This window comes from Stigmatopora argus, chromosome 14 (assembly GCF_051989625.1).
Source record: "Stigmatopora argus isolate UIUO_Sarg chromosome 14, RoL_Sarg_1.0, whole genome shotgun sequence".
In the NCBI taxonomy this organism is placed as follows: domain Eukaryota; kingdom Metazoa; phylum Chordata; class Actinopteri; order Syngnathiformes; family Syngnathidae; genus Stigmatopora; species Stigmatopora argus.
In genome coordinates, this window is record NC_135400.1 from 13296604 (window position 1) to 13317006 (window position 20403).

A 20403-nucleotide genomic window follows, 5' to 3' on the forward strand; every position below is an offset into this window, starting at 1 on the left:
TTAAATAGTGGATAGCTGATCACAAAGATTATATGTTAAGACTTTAAAATATACATAAATATATTAACTCTAGCATGCGAAGGAGAAATTGCAAGAAAATTTGGAGAAAACATTACGTCAGTTATCATTCATTCACTATCCTCGAAAGGGTTGCTGGAGCCAAACCCATCAGGTAGCTGTCAGTTATCACATATAGTTTCATTATACAGTACTGTAAACACCCCTGAAGAATTAAAGATTATGCACATCTAACTTTACAACGATCTTAAAACTATGAGTTCACATTTACAAGTGGACTAATCTACATGTTTTAGAAATAGAATTATCGTGCTAGCAAAGTGTCAGAATGGCAATCAGGCCTGCGACTGCTCCCCGAGGAACTCCTCGAGGACGGTGATAATTCGGCAGGCTTCGGGCATGTCGCTGTGCTCCGCCGTGGCGTTCTGCAGGAGCACGTCGCCGTTGCCGCAGCCCTGCAAGAACTGGCAGCACCGAAACAGAGCGTAGTGGCTCATCTCTGCCTGACGCACAAAGCGTTTTAGGCAATTCATGTCTTGAATGGCCTGCGGAGAGATGCCAATGTGAGTCGCTTCTAACCGTTAAATCTGCGGCGTGTGTTGTTCTACCTTAAGTTTAAAGTTTTCCAGGATCTGCCTCAGTAGGAAGGGGTTGGCCCGTTCCGCCGCGTTCAAAAAGGCTCGACTCCAGTCGTCGCAGAAGCGGTTACTGACTGGAACATCGGGAAATCGAAGGTCATCGATTTGAAACGGTTGCCGCGTTGTGGAAAACTTACCGGTGTTTGCCAGGGTGGGAGGCGTGACGGAGCAGTCGAGGGTCAGGTGGGAGTGCGCGTCCTCTGACATGGCCTTACAGAGTGAGGCGGATGTGGTGTCTTGCTGCGACAAGCCTTGCAAGCTGGCTGCTTTGATAAACCTGCACTTTCAACACAATCGATCAAAACACGCATTGGAATGTGGAAAAAAATGTCACCCACTTGGAAATGTCTGCTTTTGTCATCTCGTCTGCGTTGGTGACCTCCACATGATTGTGACTCAAAGCCTGGTTGCACAAAGGAAAATACACACTGTCTTTTTTAAAGACTGGTGATTTCGACCATTTTCAATCAGGACCAAAACGGATACGTGGTCGTTCCGAGACTTACAGCGTGAAGAAGGAAGCTGATGTTGTTCTGGACCAGCTGCACCACGCGGTAAACGTGCATGATGGATTCTTCGTACCAGCGGCACAGATAGGGACGCAGATCCTTCTCCAGATTTTGTGGCTGTCGCGCACACACACGTGGCAAATAGTCAGCTAAACGCCACACGAAACTGAATAAAACCTCACCAAGGAGATTTTTCTGTACCTCGAAGGATTGCAGGGTGCTTTGCAGGCCTTGTACATACTTATCAAGCTCCAGCCTATATGTGCATCCATTCGGTCAAGGGACATAAAATGTTTAGGGTGAGTATGAAAAGTATTCCAATTCAATTCAAACTTTTTCTTATATATATATTTTTTAAACTTTGAAGTCTGAATAATTTAGTTGAATTGTCATCGCAATAATGTGTTTTAAGAATTTAACTATTTAAAAGAACTCGTTTGGAAAACTGATAATCGATGCGTTGTTTAACATTTATTCTAAAAATCATGAAATAGTAATTTTTCTGAACCCAAAAAGTTTAAAATAATTCTATTTGTATAGTATCAAACCACCCTATTTTTGCCAGACTGATGTTAAATAGGACATTTTTACAAAGGGGGAAGAAAAGGATATAAGTTGAGTCCTTTTTCAGACCCCCCCAGGAAGCAGATGACGTGCCCATTCCCGTCGGCGTCGGGCTGCTCTGGAGAGGTTTGCTGCTCCAGAAGACAGCAGTAGCATCCCAGCGCCTGCTCTGGAAGACTGCAAATCCAAGAAAACACGCCAGTCAGGGAAGTCCACATACGACTATAAATCCCGTCGATCGCGTCATCCAACCTGAGCTCCACGGTGGCAATGTTGCCCATGCCTCCCAGCAGAGCCCCCTTGCTCAGCCTCCTGCAGATGTACGTACGCAGCTCGGGTTCCGCCTCCATCGGCAGGCTGCTGTCGATCACGGTCAAGCTGCGGGGCGGAAGCCGCAGAGGTCAGTACGGATACGCGTGGCCGCCGTCGTCGCGGGCCGTGAGGAAGCTGATGGAGAAAGCTACACAGACACAGTACGCTTGAGTCACGGCACAGCATGAATCATTCCGTTTTACAGCCAACATCACATCGAGCAGGCATCGAAAGTCACGATCACATGAAAACATGACAGCCGTGTCGCTTCCCGTGATAGCCTGAAGTGAGAAAAGGCGGCGGATGGGGCGGCACACACTGCTTGCTCCTGGTTTACCTAAAGTCCTCCATACTGGTTGTGGAATCTGCACGCCTCTGGTTCCAAGCCTCATTTTCCTCGGTAGCCGCCGATCTAAGACGATATGCATTTTTTGTCATCATCCCCTGCTTAGTGTGGCGATGGAGGGTGGGGGGGGACGGGGGCTGGCAGCGAATGATCTTGTTTCAGTGCCAGCCTTTCTCACTTTCAATTGATTGGACGTCCTTCAGTGGCAGCCATGGGTCGAAAGTAGATGTGCATTTTCACGCTGTATTGCATCAAATATTAATTACCTGGTTCCCTCGTAGAGATAAATGGCGTAGTAGCAGTTGAGTTGAGTCTTTTGGCCGTAAGATGTAATGTCCTCGCCATCGAAGTCATCTTTATCGTCCGCGTCAATCGAATCTTGGAACGACGACGTCTGGGACGCAAACATGGCCCAAAGGCAGTACGCAAGTGCACAAGCAGCCGATTACACGGGCGATGTTCGATGCCTTTGGAGGTGAGTGTCGTTGAAGCTTAGGTATGCAATCGCTATATTAAAACAAGCAAAATTATGATATGTGTTGTATCCCTGGATTAAAATGCAATCAAAGTGGCGTTCAATATGTTTGGGCAACACGCATGCGTTAACCAAGTCCGATCGTAAATAGGTCCGATAGGAAACAAACGTTATTTAACTCGGTTTCCTAAATAGTCAAATGTATATACTACAAATAATGAAAATAAAATTTCACTCATTGCGAAGTTATGTATGCATTAAAAGGAAAAATATGATATATATATTTAAACTACCTTAACTATATGGAAATGTCTCAAGCCAGAAATATGTATAATATTAATATACATATACCAATTCATGTAAAACTTGTCATTGCATTTTGTTCCATTTTACACATTAGGAAAAATAGTTTTCTACACCTGTTTACAAGTGTGCTACTGAATAAAGTTTCACCAGATCAATTTTTAAATTTGCTAATTCCTAAATGTCAGCAATATGTAATTTGAGTTAGTACTAATAGTTAATAATCTTGCAGTAATTGGCAGAATTATAGAAATTTTTGGTTGGTTGATAATGTCAAGACCTTTCCAGTGTAAAATATTTATGTGAAAATATCATGATGAAATAAACCAAACAGAAAGTCATAATAGGACCATTTATTGCAGTGACCGACTTGTTTGTCTATTTGTTTGACAGCATGACAAGCGGGCCCAGAACGATGAGGTCACACGCCGTTTTACCTGCAACAAAACAAGTGAAGTATATTTGCAGTACTGAAAGACTACAGTAACCCCAATTGTGTCTCACCATCAGAGTTCAAATGTTTAGGGGCATGTTGCTCACAAGTACCATCACAGCAACGGCAAACATCAGGCATCCCATCCACATTTTCCCACCTGCAATATTGAATTGACGGTTTAGTAAGTACTGCTGTCCATCAGTGGGATCCCTTATTCATGCAGATTCTATGTGACATTAAATCATGCTGCGAGAGGTCAAATTTGAATTTTTCCAAGTAGAGGTTCAGGTGGTAATTCGAGGACAGATACGGAGAGAAAACACCCAAAAAAAAGCATCATAAAGCGATCATGTCACCTTGATTCAACATAAGTGCAAGCTTTGTCAACAGGGGTGCTTGTCCACATTTCAGAGGTAGCTTTCAGCTGACACGTCAAAAACAGCTGGGAAAGAAAACATGTTCAAAGCATCAATAATGAAATGAAGTCAGTGGCCAGTCAGCAACTCACAGTATTCCTTTCATCGTGCCGAAACAGAAATGCGTCAAATTGCAGCTGGAGTACATCTGCCCTCGGCCGGGAAAGGAAACGAGCGTTTGAGCCACGTTGTCTTGAGTCAGTAAAACATCTGAGATGGAGTTAACAGCAGTTATGACGGTAGAATCATTGGGAGTGACACTTTTGGCAGCCTACCCATTGTTTTCAATTAGGAAGTATCGAGGCACTGATGTCGCATCTGGACTCAGAGTTGCAACACAGCCGTCAATGAAAAGTTGTCTTTTTTCTTTAGGATTGTTGTAGGACACTTCCACATTGACCACATCTCCAAGGTAGAAAACATTGGACACCCTCGATCTTGCCCAGTCATCTAGATTACAAACAAAAACATACTAATATACACAAGAGCACCACTATCTTACATACCGGACATCAGCCTGAGGGCGAAGGGGGAGGCCTTGGGCTGGTTATTGGTAGACGGGTTGGAAATCTGAGGTGGCGCTTGAGGTTCACTGCTGTCGGTCCTGAACAGAAACATTTAATAAGTCACCATTCAATTAAGAGCTCTAGACACCCCAAAAACTGCTTTAACTCAAGGTTACCTTTTGTAGGAACAGAAAACAGGTACAACATTTTGAGTCTTCCTTACGATACCGTGACGGTGAAGAGAAGGCGAGAAAGTCAGCCGGTTTGAGTAGATCATGGAGTCATCAGACATCTACAGATGAAAAACATGTGTTACAAACTCACACAACTGTCTCCCCTACCAGTGATGTGCTTACTGATAGTTCAGTGCCACAATGCTGAAGCCCAGCCTTAATGATTAATTCAGAGTTCCCGGCCAGGGTGGCCTGGCACTGTCTGAGGTGCGAATACTTCAGATCTCCCAGGTAGATTTCCCCAGGATCCATACGATGTCTCGGCCCATACAGGTCAGTCTTCACGTGTATCACCATCGACGTCGGCGTGCACGTCACACGCACAGAAGGCGAGGCCTCGAGTTGGATTTCCCTCGCCTCAACGGGATCCGAGTCGACGATGGATGATTTGTACTCCCGTCCATCTTTGTCTATCACAGGTCCATCCTTCAAAGTCCGAATAGCGAACAAAGACGGCAGGAGCAACAAGAGATAAAGGATGCACATCAACATGATGTTCACTGGGCAAACAGTACATGGGAAACAGGTGAGCCGCCTGTTAACTGCAGTAGCATGCAGGTCTTATCAATCAGGTCACCTGGTCCAGGTAATTAACCGTTGATTGGCTCACTCCCGATTGGCTGACGAGGATCCTTCCGAGATTTTTAGACTTTCAAAAATTTCAATGCAGAATCCCACGACCCTGAAAAAGATAGTGTTGAAAATGAATGAATGCAGAATATTGTTTAAACGGATCTGTTTAAACACAAGTCAATGAAAAACTGAGCAGTTCATAAAGTTCCAGCAGACCCTTCAAAGAGGTCATTGCCAGGCAGTTTCTAGAACTCAGTTGTCCCATTGTCAATTTAATGACTTTTTCTATAGTCAAGTTCACACAAATATACCAACCGCCTTTAAGGTATTTACTTGGGTATGCTTTTTCAATTACAGTTAATTTGGCCAAAGTTATACGTATGTGTTAAGGCCTTTTAGAATATATTTCTGGAGGTAATAAGCTCAACTTTATACTATTTGATAACACTTAAATCCAACCACCAGGTAATGTGAAGTTGGCCACCAAGTGGAACCCTGGCACAACGCGGCGTCCGCAATTTCAAAAAATGATTATGTATGGTAAGGCTTTTAAGAAAAAAAGCCTTACTATACATGGTCGTTTTTGCAAGAAAAAAGCCTTACTATACATGGTCGTTTTTGCAAGAAAAAAAGCCTTACTATACATGTTCATTTTTGCAAGAAAAAAGCCTCACTATACATGGTCATTTTTGCAAGAAAAAAGCCTTACTATACATGATCTTTTAAAAATAAAATTAAAAAAGCCTTACTATACATAGTCATTTTTGCAAAGAAAAAGCCTTACTATACATGGTCATTTAAAAAAAAGCCTTACTATATATGGTCATTTAAAAAAAAGCCTTACTATACATGGTCATTTTTGCAAGAAAAAAGCCTCACTATACATGGTCATCATAAATATTCATGGGCAAAATATAATAAACATCATACAATACAATGAAGCATTCTTTGCGTGTCAAATTTTAAACTTTTAATGGAGTCAGATGGCTTGGAATAATGGTGAGTTGATGTAAAATACTAAGTCAAATGTTACTCAATATTTGATGAAATTGGTTTACTAATACGTACTGTTAAATAGCATCAAGACCACAAAATTCACGACTATTCTACGTCATCTTCAAAACATAGACAATAAGTGAGTTGGGAGGACAAACCACCTCTTGGAGCACGGTAAGCAAGCCACCATCTTTTCCACTTTCAATGTGGCGGAACAATATGGGCGTGGTTACGCCTATCGTCGACGTAGCTGAGTTAATTAAGCGCATGCGCAGTAACCGTTCCTATTGGAACGCTTTTCACACGCTGGCGGTCGGCGACGAGGTAAGGAGTAGAGCAATTCGCTGTCCTAAATGCGTTTTTATCACGCTATCGGGAGATTTTTCAGCAATCAATTGAGCCCAAAACGCCAACAAAACTCTTGGTTTAATGCCAGGTTTAACACACCGTCGACAATTTAAGTATGTATGGGCTTCTTTTCCCGAGCGGCTGTGTGCCGTATGTTACTAGTTAGCATTAGCGTTAGCGTCACGATTTGACTTAAAAATTGTTGTCCGTTTTCTCTCCATTATTGAGTCGTGTAGCAAGACTTTAAATTTAATCAAACAACGCCGAGACATCAACCGACAGTTTGCTGGGTAAATGGTCACTCTATAATGACATCCAGAGGCACAAATTAGTTCTTGATGTGCTGTATTTAATGATAGTTTTCATTGTGAGTGCTAAACACCCGTGTCCGATTTGTAATTGTTCTGTTTTTACAAAAAAATAACTTGTACAAAACTGTTAAGCCAACTTTCTCCTAGCTCACTGGTGTCAAAGTGGTGGGCCGGGGGCCAAATCTGGCCCACCGTGTCATTTTGTGCGGCCCAAGAAAGTAAATCATAAGAAGAAAATGTGACTTTCTGTGTTAGGATCAAATTCAAATGAAGATTATACATGTATATTATATTTCCTCATTTTCCCCTTTTTAAATCAATAATTGCAATTTTTAATCCATTTTTTCCTTTGTATGTTTTTAGTTCAAAAAGCATTTAGTAAAATCTAAAAATAAATACATTTTAAAAAATCTGTTTTCCACTCTAATATTGAACATAATCCCAAAAATATTTTGTTTCCTTTTGAAATGAAAAACAAATTATTATAAGATATTTTCCCTCATGAAGAAAAAAAAGCTCAAACCAACATTTTTTAGATGTATAAAAAACTGAATATTTAGGGATTTTGATGCAGTTTTTTAATCCAATTTAAATAGAAAAAAATATCAAAATATTATTTAAAAAATGGTCCTCCCCACGTGAAATTGAGTTGACGTTATTGCGGCCCACGAACCAACCCAAGTTTGACACCCTTGTCCTAGCTGTCAACGTCAGTCTGTATATTTAATCGCCTTGTCTGGAAAAGGGAAAATAGCACTTAGCACTCGCTAACTTATTTTCATTCTTTATCTTGATCGTTTATTACATTTCTTGTAAGATTTCTCTATCCTGTAATTGTTTGGCAATCCCCAAATACCTTGGTTAAATCAAGTTTTCCCTGTTAAGCATCAAGATAAAACTACTCCCCCCCCCCCCCCCCCCCCCCCAAAAAAAAAACAACGAAGCCTATCTGTTGAATCTCCTGGCTCTATATATGCTAACTTATGCTTTTTGTGTGTGCAAAATTTCCCTGTTTAGCACCAAGATGCAGCTCTTCCTGTGTGCCTAGAGCACTATTGAGGTTACAGAAGAGGAGACTGGGCCAGATCAAGGTAAATGTACACCCCCCCAAAAAGTTGAATCTCCAGTCTATATATTCTAACTTTTGCTTTTTTTTTTTTGCATGCAACAGGCCTGAGAGATCTTCCTCGCAGGTTGCCCACTTGAAGATGTCTCTCTTGAATCATGTGGTGTCTCCGTACTTCTGAAAATCCAAATTAAATAAAAGCCTAAATCACCATGGTGACATTTTACTGGCCATTCATTTCCACAGCTCTTTGAGGTAAGAGGGATCCCATTTAATGTTGGAGCAGGAATTCTAAGTGTTTACTCCCCCAGTTTTTTTCCATTTTTTTCTTCTAAGTGTTTATTTCTATTTTTTTCTTCAGTTTATTCCCCATTGTTATTTTTTCTTAAGTGTTTACTCCAATTTTCTTCAGTTTATTTCCCATTGTTTTTATATTTTTTCTTCTAAGTGTTTATTTCTATTTTTTTCTTCAGTTTATTCCCCATTGTTATTTTTTCTTAAGTGTTTACTCCCCCAGTGTTCCATTTTTTTCTTCTAAGTGTTTATTCCTATTTTTCTTAAGTGTTTATTCCCCCAGTTTTTTTCCATTTTTTTCTTCTAAGTGTTTACTCCCCCAGTGTTCCATTTTTTTCTTCTAAGTGTTTATTCCTATTTTTTCCTTCTGTTTATTCCCCCAGTTTTTTTTCCATTTTCTTCTTCTAAGTGTTTACTCCCCCAGTGTTCCATTTTCTTCTAAGTGTTTATTCCTATTTTTTTCTTCTGTGTTTATTCCCCCAGTTTTTTAAATTTTTTCTTCTTAAGTGTTTATTCCTATTTTTTTCTTCTGTGTTTATTCCCCCAGTTTTTTAAATTTTTTCTTCTAAGTGTTTACTCCAATTTTCTTCTGTTTATTCCCCATTGTTTTTATATTTTTTCCTTCTAAGTGTTTATTCCTATTTTTTCTGTGTTTATTTCCCATTGTTGTTTATTCCCCCAGTTTTTTCTAAGTTTTTCTTCTGTTAATTCCCCATTTTTATCCCCAAGTGTTTGTTAATCTATAACCATGTTGTCTTCATCTGCAGGTGGAGAAAAGACTGGCCAAACCAATCAACACTTCAATATGATGGCAACTCTTAAGACCCAAGAGTTAAAATGTTTTCCCATTAATAAAAAGACATATATATACTTTGCAAGATCTTTTATTTTGAAAAGGTTTGGAGATAAATTCTGGTGTAACACCCACATAGTTGACAAAAGCTTTTATTTTGAAAAACTTTGGAGATAGGTTCGCGCAGGCCCTCCAGCATTTTGAAAAATCAGGTTTTGCCTTCATCCATTTTCAAATGGACAAAGACACTCCCCTGGCCTTCAGGTGGATTTCTGAAAAAAAAAAAAGGGGTCAATGCACAAAGTTAAGTAAAAAACCATTCGCAAGGTCTTACCTTTTATTTTGAAAAAAATCATAGATTGGTTCTCACAGGCCCTCCAGCATTTTGAAAAATCAGTTTTGCCTTCATCCATTTTCAAATGGACAAAGACACTCCCCTGGCCACCAGGTGGATTTCTGAAAATAAAAAGGGGTCAATGCACAAAGTTAAGTAAAAAACCACTCGCAAGGCCTTACCTTTTATTTTGAAAAACTCATAGATTGGTTCTGGTGTAACACCGAGGAATGAGGGGGTGCGTCAGCCTATCTCAACATAGGCAGGAAACCTTGTCCCCCTTGGGTGGAATTCTGGAAAACAAAAAAGGGGTCAATTCACAAAGTTACGTAAAAACCCATTTGCAAGGTTTACCTTTTATTTTGAAAAACTTTTGAGAGGTTCTGGCATAACACCCAGCACCTGGAAATGAGGGTGTGTAGGCCTATCTCAACATAGGCAGGAAACCTTGTCCTCCTTGGGTGGAATTCTGGAAAACAAAATGGGGTCAAGGCACAATAGATTAAGTTACATAAAAACAAATACAGACTAGCGCCTAATTAAGTCTAAATTTGACAAAAAAACTCCTACATTTAGCTTTTTTTCTATAAAACATCAAAAGGGTTTTTCTCTTCTTATGCTAAGGAAAAAAATGTTATGTTTAAATGAGTCAAAAATTATGCCTGCACTATTGTGGAATAACTGTCTTAGGTTGCTAAATCACATTTAAAACTAAAAATGAAAAGGTCCAAGCCCTGAGGTCTTTAAGAAAGTTAAGGGGGTAAAAGTATATAATTTATTTAAGTGCACAATAATCCCTCAAATAGATAGGGAATACATGGCAGATTTTTTTGTAAGTTCAAAAAGATGTGAAAAGCCACATTGAAACTCACAAGCGGAAGCTACTCCTTCACTTGCCACTATAGTATTTTATAGAAAACACACTGGACAGGGGCCCACAAGGTACAAATTACATGAAAATAATAAATAAAATAAATCCTACTTCTGCCTTGAGTTTTTCAGTCAATTATTTCAAATCCATTCATTCTTTAAAAAATAAATATCCAAAAAGCTTCTGTTTTTCTCTTATGCCAAGGAAAAAAAATGTTTAAATTAGTCAAAAATGCCACCTGCACTATTGTTGAATAAATGTCTCACTTGGGTTTTGTCAAAACCAAATTAAAACTAAAAATGAAACGGTCCAAGCCGTGAGGTCTTTAAGAAAGTTAACGGGGTAAAAGTATATAATCTATTTGAGTGCACAGTTCCACTACATGGCAGAATTTTTTGTACCAATTACCAATTTCGTCATACGCAGTTATCTGGGTATGATGACAGTTAGGCTTTTTTCAAGTCAATGATGATGACAAAGCCTATGTTCGATTATTATTTGTAAGTTCAAAAAGATGTGAAACTCAAGCAGAAGCTACTCCTACACTTGCCACTATTACTTTTTTAAAAATTAAATTCAATAGGGATGACCCTACTTTAGTTTTTCATTTATAGCAGCCATGTCTGGTCTACATTAACCGCGATAATCGAGGGATTACTGTTTATTCCTTACACATCCACTAATGGCATTTGTGTGAGTGACTTATCCACAGGTTTTTACTATTAAAAAAACACCAAGCTAGTTAGTGTTTTCATTCAAAATTTGAATGTATTATGATGAAAAACGAGCCAATTGCGCAAAGCCTTGAATACTGAACGCTGACGTTTAAATATTACACGGATAGAGAAAATCGGAACTATTTAAAAATGACTCACTTTGTTATGGCGTCGACAAGCTGCTCCTTTCTGGTCGTTTTGGCCACATTCTTGATGTTTCCCAGCAGTCTGAGCTCGTTGAGGGACTGAAACACACAATGGAATGATTTCTTTTTAAACAAAGAGCGATCGGTAACGCAATGTAGCCAATTTGTTTGCAAACATTTTGCTGTCTGCACACACGTCGAGCTACACCACGCCAACAAATCATGCTACCGTCAAAAATCACTCTTAAGACGACAACTGGGGCTTCGAAATCCCCAAATGACAACGTACCGAATGTGCTGCATCGTCCTGTGAGAAGTTTGTCAGGCTTTCTTCGGCAAATCGTCACTTTTGAGCTGCTCTGCAGTGCACGCCCGTGCTGCCATCCTGGCTCATCAGCCATTTTGGGGTTTGACGTCAGCTATTTGAACTCTGATCTCAGCCACGCCTATTAAAAATAGACACACAAAAACATTACTCAATGGGTGGGGCGGGGGCGGGGCTGTAAATACGTGTTGATTGGGCTTTCATATGTATACTTAAAAAATACATTGTTTTCATAATAACATGCATTTGTCAGTGGGTGGGGCGGGGGCGGGGCTGTAAATACGTGTTGCTTGGGCTTTCATACTTAAAAAAAATTCATTGTTTTCATCATAACGTGCATTAGTCAGTGGGGGGAGCTGTAAATACTTTTTGGTTGGGCTTTAATCCTTTAAAATACAGTATATTGCACATTAAGAATATTGTGATGACATGCACTTTAGTGTTTGTTTTTTTACTTCTAGACATTTAAATGATACTTGGCAGTGGTGTGCCGTCAGGGCCTTCAAGGCCTTCTCTGCTGGCCTAAGAAATATCTGAATCACAGACTGATGTTAATTATATTTTGTCCATGAATACTTATTAAATAATTCCAAATTGTCTGTTAGCTTCCTTTCATTGCTTTCTCCCCTGTTTGCACTGCTTCCAGATGTGTTTTCATATTGAAGCATTTAACCAATCACATTTCAGCCATTATTTGTTACCAAACTGTACCTGGAGCGAGCTGCACAAGCAAATATATTGTTGTGTTGATTTAATAGCAGTTTTGTCAACCCGCAATGGCTGAAGGAGAAGAAATGGATTTGTTTACGGATTTACTGTCAAAGCCATTCTCAAGACGGACTTTTCAAGAAAAAGAAGCTGGACATCATTAAGAAAGGTTGGTCAACTCCAAAGCAAGCAAGCCTGTCACAACCGGGAACGAACATTTTCAGCACTAAATTGAATAAAAACGTTTGCCAGAAATACGACAGGGTAGGCTCGACTTTTAGCTTTAGCTTCGATGGCGGTAGAAAAGGAGGAAAGAAAGGAGGATGGATATTGTGTACAGATAAAAAGGATTTTTGGTGAGTAAAATATGGCTATATTCCTAAATAATATTTCAATTGTATGAGGTTATTATTGATGATTATTTTATGTGTCGTAGGCTGTACTTGCAGTAGAGGTTTTATAGTCATAAAATAGTTTGAGGGTTGGATTGATTCGCTGAAGGCGTCACTAGGAAATTCACGGACCGCCGCTGTTTAAACATTTAGTTATGCTGCAATCATTATTCCATTGGTCAAGAGCTTAGAATTTAGAGTAATTAGGTTTAAAGAATAAAATACAAAAGCTAGTGAAGGGCATGACATTTCCAAATACGTACCTTGATTAAATGTAGCATTCGAGACAAGGCAGATTTCAAGTCATAACCAATGAAGCCCAAGAAAGTGGCCAATTGTAAGATGTCAAACTCAAGTCTTAACTTCACCATAGGCCAATGGAAATTATACCAATTAAATACAGTACTTAAAGCATAGAAAACATTTTGATAATGTTCATCCAGGAAAAAAAAAAAAAAAAAAAAGTCATAAGTTTTCTGATGTGGGATAGACTGAAATGATGGCCAATATTTCCCAGAAGTCAAATGATTAAATATATTCATCAGATTATCCCACATTTTTTATAAGCGTTGTCATATTAGGTCTATGAAATGTGATTTGCATGCTTTACCATCTTTCACAATGTTTTAAATGCTTTAAGATCAAATTGTCCAATTGGCCTTGTGAGAAGAAAAGAACATTTGATTGCATCAAAAGTTTTCATTAGGAAATTCTTTATTTCTTGGAGTCATTAGGGGTCGCTTTAGTAACGTTGTAGGAGGCGGTAGCATCCACCTCCGGCAAATTCTCAGCAGGCTCGGTGGAATTGGAAATTGGACCCTCTGGTTGGGTGGGCAATGGTTCAAGAAGTTCAGTTTCTTCAGAATCTAGATCAGAAAAGAGTGAAAATTCATTCTCATGTTCCAAGAAGTCAGGTTTACCATTATGATCGTGTTCAAGTGAGGAATCCTCCAGGGACGCGTCGTCATCTTCAGAGCTTTGCTCGTCTGTAAACAGACCAGGAAGTTGCCCAATCGCTGAGTCTAAAACAAGAAAACCACTATTTAAGCAAAAGAACCTCACACTGCTCCTCTATAGCCAAAATTACCCTTCAAGTAGTCAAGGCCGCTCATCCACTGGCTTCCGTACAACGCTGGCCTGTTGATCTTTTGGAGGACTGGAGGCAGCTCCTCATCAGGAATGGTCCACCTTCCCTGATGGGGCAGGACTAACATGGGCCCCAATTTGGCCTGGTGCTCCCAACCTAGGAATCATTGAGCAATAGGGAGTTACTAATTGTTACAGACTGCAACAGGGGATATCTTTAATATACCGCTCGCAGGAGCTCTGCTATTCCAAGGAGACGCCGGTTGGGCAAAACCACGAGGAGAAAAATTGGCGGTCTTGCTGCGAGGTTGCCCAGCTTCATTTCGGCTTTGACAATAGCCACACAGGTAGTCGTTGCCATCAGCAGAACGCCACCTAGACATTCGTTATCAATACAGAATTAATTTCAGTGATGGCTTCAAAAGTCAACAATTCTGACCTTTAAAACTCTAGGTCAAGGGTGTCAGACTCTGGTTGGTTTGCGGGTCACTTTAATGTCAACTTGATTTCACGTGGGCCAGACCATTTTAGATATTTAGATTTTTTATAAAGGGATTAAAGCCCTGAATATTCAGTTTTTTTATAGATCTAAAACAATGTTTATTTTAGCCTTTTTAAAATACATTTAGATTATACAAAATGATTTTTGAACTAAAAACAGAAAGATTAAAAAATTACAATTATTGATTTAAAAGGGGGAAATTTAATATACATATACTCTTCATTTTAATCCTAAAACAGAAAGTCGGCACTCATGATTGACTTTCCCGGGCCACACAAAATGATGCGGTGGGCCATATTTGACACATGGGCTCTAGGTCAAGTGATTTGAGCAACCAAAGCCATTGCACATTTCCAAATTAATCCCTGTATCATCAGAAAAAAAAATAGTGTCACTAAAAACTAAATTAAACTTGAACAAAAATACAATCTGGTTGCAGCCCAAAAATAAAATAAAAAATTCAATTTAAAATGAGTGGAGCAGCTGGTTAAATGCTTACCTTCCATTAACAAAAGTGCATGCTTTATTTGGTGCCTCCGTGTCATGAACTGGCACCGCATTCAGGTTGCATGTGACATAAAGCTGTGGTAGGAAAGTGGCATTCAAGTCATGCAATTTGGGCAGATGCCATTCCAAAACATAACAATGAGTCACCTCTCCTCGGTCGTCATCGTGGAACCTGAAAGCGTCGATGACAAACTGCAGCTTGTCGTCTTGGGTTCTCACCACGAAGCGAGACTTGGAATCCTGAAGTTTGGAATCCAACAAGCACCTGTCCAAGAACAGCAAGGTTTCAGCATCTAGCAAACAAGCCACTTTGTGAAACAATACTCCGTTTTGGCACTTGCCCGTTCTCAATGAAGACGTATCTAGGCAAAGATTGGATGTCAGGCTGCAGCGTGGCCACGCAGCTGCTCAGGAAGACCCGCAGGCCGACATGGTGGCCCACTCGAACCGTAGCCTCAATGGAAATGGGCTCTCCCAGGTAGTACACGTTGGCTCCCCTCTCGTGCTGCCAGTCGTCTGCCAAGAAATGTGAGTTAAGCAACCGACAAGGGTTTTAAAAAAGGAAGCCAGAACGGACATACCCGTCATGATTCTGAGGTTAAAGTCCAGAGTTTCCACTTCAGTTTGTGTCGACTTGAAGGGGATCCAGGTGGGTGTGAGGGAAGAACTGGAAAGACTGTAGCGCCTGAAAACCAGCCAGTCCAACATTAGAAAGGCTTAGTCCCGAGACTGTAGTCATTTCCAGGACTCACCTTGCATAGTGACACTCAATTGGAACAACCGCCCCATCCATTCGGATCAGGCCATCTGGAGTTGGTGCCGGAGTGTAGATCAGCAGGTTGGTGTAGACCAGCGACACATCATTCATCTGCAACGAATCAGAGGAGAGCATGTGACTGTCAAAATGAGTTTAGACCAGTTGGGTTTAAATTGACATGCCATGAAATTCAATGGAGGAATCCTGGTAAGAGTCCAAGCAGTCCTAAAAATGGCAATACATTTGCACTACACAAAATAAATAAATTCACCATCAAGTATTTTTTTTAAATAGGTTAAAAAAAAGGTTTATAAGCCCCAAATGTGCATCTAAAACTAAAATGTAAAATGTGCGTCAACAATACTTAAAATGGTGAAGGAGCATTTAAATGCTTTGCAGACAAAAATAATTAGTCAATTTCAGAAATAGAATTGATTACACCCACCAGTAATGAGAATCAATAGTTCAAAATTATAAGAAATAAGTGAACACCAGATGGAGATTGGTATTTATACTTCCAGATATGATGAGCCTTTTCCACATATAAAAATAAGTGGCCAGGCTTAATTGAGAAACATGCACTGTGAGCTCACCCAATATTTAGTACCACAGTCAAGCAGGCCAACAAGAATCATGTACTCTTGGGCAGAAGACGGGGCAGCGATGCAGGGGCCATCCACACGTTCCACCCCGAGGCGTACTTCGTAGCTGTGGACGGGCATCCCTATGTCGAACAGGTCCGCTTGGATCTGGATCTCCAGGGAGTCCGGGTGGCAGGTCACCCGAACCGTGTTGAGGGGATGCCGCTGCTCTACCAGAAGTTGCGCTTTGGCTTCTTTGCGCTGGTAATCTGGGCGATTCGGTCGGGTGTAGAAGGAACCGCGACCTGCCGGGGCCAGCCGAGAGGCGGCCGTCGTGAGAAAGAGCAAAAAAAGTAAAGCCAACATCACTGCGGGCCTATTTCCTGAACCAAACCAGACCACAAATGTTCCTTCTCCTTTGAGGCCTGCTAGTGTGACAGACAGTTGAGGTTTTTATTGGCTGGCCGGCCAATCATGTGACCTCAAGGCACACCTGAGTCCTCTTATTACCTGATGACATAATGCTTCAATTAACTGGCTAATCTGTGGAGTGTTAGTTTCGTCTTTTATTTGTTAAAAAATGACCGTATATATAGTAAGGCTTTTTTTAAAGTGCAAAAATTGTATAATCATATGTAGGCTTGTTAAATTTTGGTCATTTGAAAAAAAAGATTTGCAATTATTAGAATACTATATAGTTTTTAAGTAATGATAATAATTGCAATGTTAATAATCTTTCATAGTCATGCATACATTCATAAATTAATGCAATGTTAATAATAATTAAGTGGATCAAATTAAAATATATTTAAAAAAAACAGAAATACACTGGAACAGTAACAAGCTAAAGTTGTTTTCCCCCCCTTGCATTGAACAAATTTTAACATATAAATGTAACTTTTGTTTGCATGTCATTAAAGGCTATTAATTTGGGGATATTTTTATTTCTAATCATTGGCTGCCTTTAACCTCCTAAGACCCAGACTCATGCAATTTTTATTTTCTTTGATTTTTAAGCTTATTGGGACCCAATGAGTGTAAGAAACAAAGAATTATCTTTTTACATGATGTCGTTTCTGAGAAAAATGCTGTCCACATCATAAGTGGACGCCAAACCCTTGTAGTCCAAAATTTAAGAAGTTTGAACAATATGCAGTTGAAAGAGGACAAACAACTTCGAAAAGTAAGAAGAAGCGGCAATCTTGCGGCTGTGATGCTTCTTCCTGCCTGCTTTGTGGCCAAGAACAACAAAGTGGGTGCAGGAAATAGTCAGAAACTCATTGTGTGCTACTTATTGTACGACCGCTAGAACACCAGGATGAGGCTCAGCTTCGTGTTTGTCATTGTCGCTTTTCGACTCATCAAAAGTAAGAATGAAGTATGTATTTATATTTATTTTTTAACTTATTGTGTCTATTTTTTCCTTTGCGAAGGCGACACAAGCGTGACCTTTATGCAGCTGGAAGAGAATCAGACTCTGGAGCTCTCATGTCCTCCGCCCGAGGATCACGGCGGCCCCACCAGCATCCGCCTGTATCACCGCCGAGGCCCATCTCAGACCACCCTGCTGTCTTTGGACCCGGGGCTCCACGGCGAGCTCAGGCTGGACCCCGACTACGAACGGCGCTTGAGGTTGTCCGGAGTCGGCGGCGCCTCGGGGGTCAAGGTCACGTTGGCGCAGTTGCAGCCAGGCGACTCGGGGCTGTACGCGTGCGAAAAGCGAGACAACGGCTCACGGCACATTGCTCTCACGCGCCAAGTCTTTCTTCTGGTTGCCAGCCCCGGTATGTCATTTATACACAACTTTTGGTTCGTTTGCATAGACCATATGTGTCAAAGTAGCGGCCCAGGGGCCATATCTGGCCCGCCGCATCATTTTGTGTGGCCCAAGAAAGTAAATCATGAGTGCCGACTTTCTGTTTTAGGATCAAATTAAAATGAAAAGTATAGATGTATATTAAATTTCCTGATTTTCCCCCTTTTAAATCAATAATTGTAAATTTTTAATAAATTTTTTCTGTGTTTTTAGTTCAAAAATCATTTTGTAAAATCAAAAAATATAAAAAAAAAAGCTAAAATAAACATTGTTTTAGATCTATAAAAACTGAATATTCAGGGCTTTTAATCCATTTATTAAATGGTCTTATGACGTACCCGAATCGTGCACGGTTAAAACTGAAGCTCATATTTCGTAAACATAAATATAAATGTATAAATACAGACATCCCAAGTTCCGATTCAAAACTCATTTCATGAATATGTCAATCAAACATATACCGCCTACCACAAATTTAAGGCGTCGTAATTTTGCCAACTTTTTTTTATCAATAAAAAAAAAATCCAAATATGTGTTAAACCTACGGCCCGTGGGCTGGAAGTGGCACCCATAGGGGGGCAGATCCGGCCCGCGGGGGATGTTCTCCGTGTCAGGCGCTTACTAGCTTTAAGTACCTTAAAATGACAAAGAAGTAACCCCAACATGACTCACTGCCCGCCATTGACCATGATAGATGTCCAATTCACTTAAACGTCACAATGGATTGGACGTCTAGCGGCATCAATAGCGGCCAGTAAGTTCACTTTTTGGGGCAAAAATAAACGGGTCTGGTTCACATGAGATTTTAGTCGTCGTTAACGAACCAAACTGAGTTTGACAGACCACCCTGCTGTAGAAATCAGCGTTTACCTTTTTTCCATTGTGCTTGTTTGTGCAGTGAAACCATGCCAGTGCTCTTCCAGCTACCCCCTACTTCTCAAGACCATCATTTCCACGATAGGCCTCCTTCTGATCACGCTCCTGGGGCTGGCCACGCAAGAATGTGTGAGTGGGCCTGAATACAAGTGAAAACAAACCAATCGATAAGTTCATTCTTGGTTGCCTTTCAGGTGAAGGTGTGGCGGCGCCCTCCCACCGGCCCAGCTGCCGTTCAGATCTACGAGGAAATGACCAGGAAGCAGCAAAACGCTGACGTCCCGCGTGACAGACAGGAAGCCCTGGAGGAGGTCTTCTCTCCATTGTATGCGAAAACGGTGGTGCGGCAAACGCAGGACAATACCTATGCTTGCCCCAGACAAATTACCCTCAGAGCTTGAATAGAAATCGGACACAGGCGATTGGTCTGGATGGGTGGGGGGCATTTTTAAGACCTTTGAATAGTAGACCTAATGAAGGGAGCCCATATTCGGCCCACCGAGGATTTCACTTAGACTATCATTCTTTTGGTGTTCATTAAATATTGGATTTTGGGGGGGTATTAATGACAATAAAATAGAATATTACTGACGTAACTACAGTTAAGTAACTGTTAATGAGTTACGATTAAATTAATTTCAAACATTTTTTAAATGGTATGAATGATTAAGTACGTAATGTTGTCAAATTAGAAAGGACAAATTTTGTCTAAAAAGGGCCTTGAAAAAGTTATACACCAAAATTAAACTATAAAATGAAATTATAAGAAAATGGGAGAACATATTTGTAGTTATATTTTGGATGGTGCATTGCATACCAATATACAGTATTATTCATTCATTTTCTGAACCGCTTATCCTCACAAGGGTCACCAGGGGTGCTGGTGCCTATCCTATTTCTAAATAATAATAAAGAGCAAGGAAGAAACGGGTTAATACTTTTGACATGCAAATAGCGGAAAAGAAGGCAATTTGTCTATATCTGTTAAATCTTAGATTGATTTAAAAAATAAATAAACATTAATTAAAATACATACTGTACTTAAATATTAATAGCAAAATATTATACTTTTTATAAAAGGATATATTTGAAACTTTCCTCACCAGCAACTGCGAAGAAGATGCACACGATTGAAGTCTCACAAAGACGACGTGTCTTCATAAACAGCTGAGAAAAAAAATTGCTATTTTATTAATATCTGAAAGAAGCTCCATAAGTTCATGAAAACATTTGTTTTTCGGTGCATGTCATTTGAACAATCACATTCTATGAGGAGAAAGATATACAGAGAGAAAAATCAAAATCAAACATTACAAGCCACTGACTTTGAAAATCTTAAAATCTCAGTACAGACATGTTTCTTTTTCTTAACCCCCCCCCCCCCCCCAAAAAAAAGCAGCCCTGACTCCAAACATCTGCTGATACCACCCTGAAAAATTAAAAAAAACAAAGACCCCCAAGGGTGACAGGCTGGAATCCCACAGTGCTAAAGAGTGAGACGCTCATTGGTTTTCAGAAATACACAGCATGGCGAATGTAACGCTAGGTTGATCGGAATCAGGGGACAAACACACAAAAACACAAGAGTGGACCCCCACCCACCCCCCACCCATGAAAACCCCTGCAATAAATCAGGCCATGAACTCGCC

General features: G+C 40.2%; 4 protein-coding genes and 3 long non-coding RNA genes across 9 annotated transcripts; 2 read left to right on the forward strand and 5 right to left on the reverse strand.

The window, feature by feature from the left end:
* Nucleotides 1-154: 154 nt before the first annotated feature.
* On the reverse strand, nucleotides 155-2927 carry c14h17orf75 (chromosome 14 C17orf75 homolog). 2 transcript variants are annotated; one of them, XM_077618855.1, is made up of 10 exons: nucleotides 2654-2927; nucleotides 2379-2453; nucleotides 1982-2107; nucleotides 1774-1906; nucleotides 1367-1423; nucleotides 1163-1282; nucleotides 995-1059; nucleotides 794-933; nucleotides 627-730; nucleotides 155-563 (listed from the first exon to the last, which is right to left on the reverse strand). In XM_077618855.1, exons 1-10 carry the CDS (start codon nucleotides 2794-2796, stop codon nucleotides 354-356), a joined length of 1173 nt encoding a protein of 390 aa, XP_077474981.1. In that variant the 5' UTR covers nucleotides 2797-2927; the 3' UTR covers nucleotides 155-353. The 2 variants fall into 2 exon arrangements, with proteins under 2 accessions (XP_077474981.1, XP_077474982.1); XM_077618856.1 differs by lacking the exon at nucleotides 2379-2453.
* A 578-nt stretch (nucleotides 2928-3505) lies between these two features.
* Nucleotides 3506-5310, reverse strand: LOC144088678 (zona pellucida sperm-binding protein 3-like). The gene is made up of 8 exons (XM_077619255.1): nucleotides 4880-5310; nucleotides 4700-4815; nucleotides 4524-4621; nucleotides 4293-4467; nucleotides 4110-4227; nucleotides 3958-4043; nucleotides 3670-3758; nucleotides 3506-3602 (listed from the first exon to the last, which is right to left on the reverse strand). The coding sequence occupies exons 1-8, from the start codon at nucleotides 5246-5248 to the stop codon at nucleotides 3544-3546; spliced, it is 1110 nt and encodes a 369-aa protein (XP_077475381.1). The 5' UTR covers nucleotides 5249-5310; the 3' UTR covers nucleotides 3506-3543.
* A 1301-nt stretch (nucleotides 5311-6611) lies between these two features.
* Nucleotides 6612-9214, forward strand: LOC144088917 (uncharacterized). Its single transcript, XR_013304958.1, has 4 exons — nucleotides 6612-6649; nucleotides 8002-8075; nucleotides 8156-8305; nucleotides 9112-9214. It is a non-coding gene; the product is annotated as an uncharacterized LOC144088917 (long non-coding RNA).
* LOC144088918 (uncharacterized) lies at nucleotides 9213-9673 on the reverse strand. 2 transcript variants are annotated; one of them, XR_013304960.1, is made up of 3 exons: nucleotides 9654-9673; nucleotides 9472-9593; nucleotides 9213-9409 (listed from the first exon to the last, which is right to left on the reverse strand). It is a non-coding gene; the product is annotated as an uncharacterized LOC144088918 (long non-coding RNA). The 2 variants fall into 2 exon arrangements; XR_013304959.1 differs by lacking the exon at nucleotides 9654-9673 and having other exon boundaries at nucleotides 9472-9640.
* Nucleotides 9674-9692: 19 nt separating this feature from the next.
* On the reverse strand, nucleotides 9693-13072 carry LOC144088920 (uncharacterized). The gene is made up of 5 exons (XR_013304961.1): nucleotides 12893-13072; nucleotides 11494-11650; nucleotides 11218-11303; nucleotides 9826-9940; nucleotides 9693-9764 (listed from the first exon to the last, which is right to left on the reverse strand). It is a non-coding gene; the product is annotated as an uncharacterized LOC144088920 (long non-coding RNA).
* Nucleotides 13073-13325: 253 nt separating this feature from the next.
* On the reverse strand, nucleotides 13326-16501 carry zp3e (zona pellucida glycoprotein 3e). Its single transcript, XM_077619660.1, has 10 exons — nucleotides 16075-16501; nucleotides 15477-15592; nucleotides 15306-15409; nucleotides 15066-15240; nucleotides 14872-14989; nucleotides 14717-14799; nucleotides 13942-14090; nucleotides 13717-13872; nucleotides 13550-13651; nucleotides 13326-13495 (listed from the first exon to the last, which is right to left on the reverse strand). The coding sequence occupies exons 1-10, from the start codon at nucleotides 16426-16428 to the stop codon at nucleotides 13344-13346; spliced, it is 1509 nt and encodes a 502-aa protein (XP_077475786.1). The 5' UTR covers nucleotides 16429-16501; the 3' UTR covers nucleotides 13326-13343.
* Nucleotides 16502-17341: 840 nt separating this feature from the next.
* LOC144088904 (uncharacterized) lies at nucleotides 17342-19289 on the forward strand. Its single transcript, XM_077619635.1, has 4 exons — nucleotides 17342-17429; nucleotides 17496-17846; nucleotides 18777-18883; nucleotides 18949-19289. Exons 1-4 carry the CDS (start codon nucleotides 17381-17383, stop codon nucleotides 19153-19155), a joined length of 714 nt encoding a protein of 237 aa, XP_077475761.1. The 5' UTR covers nucleotides 17342-17380; the 3' UTR covers nucleotides 19156-19289.
* Nucleotides 19290-20403: the final 1114 nt, after the last annotated feature.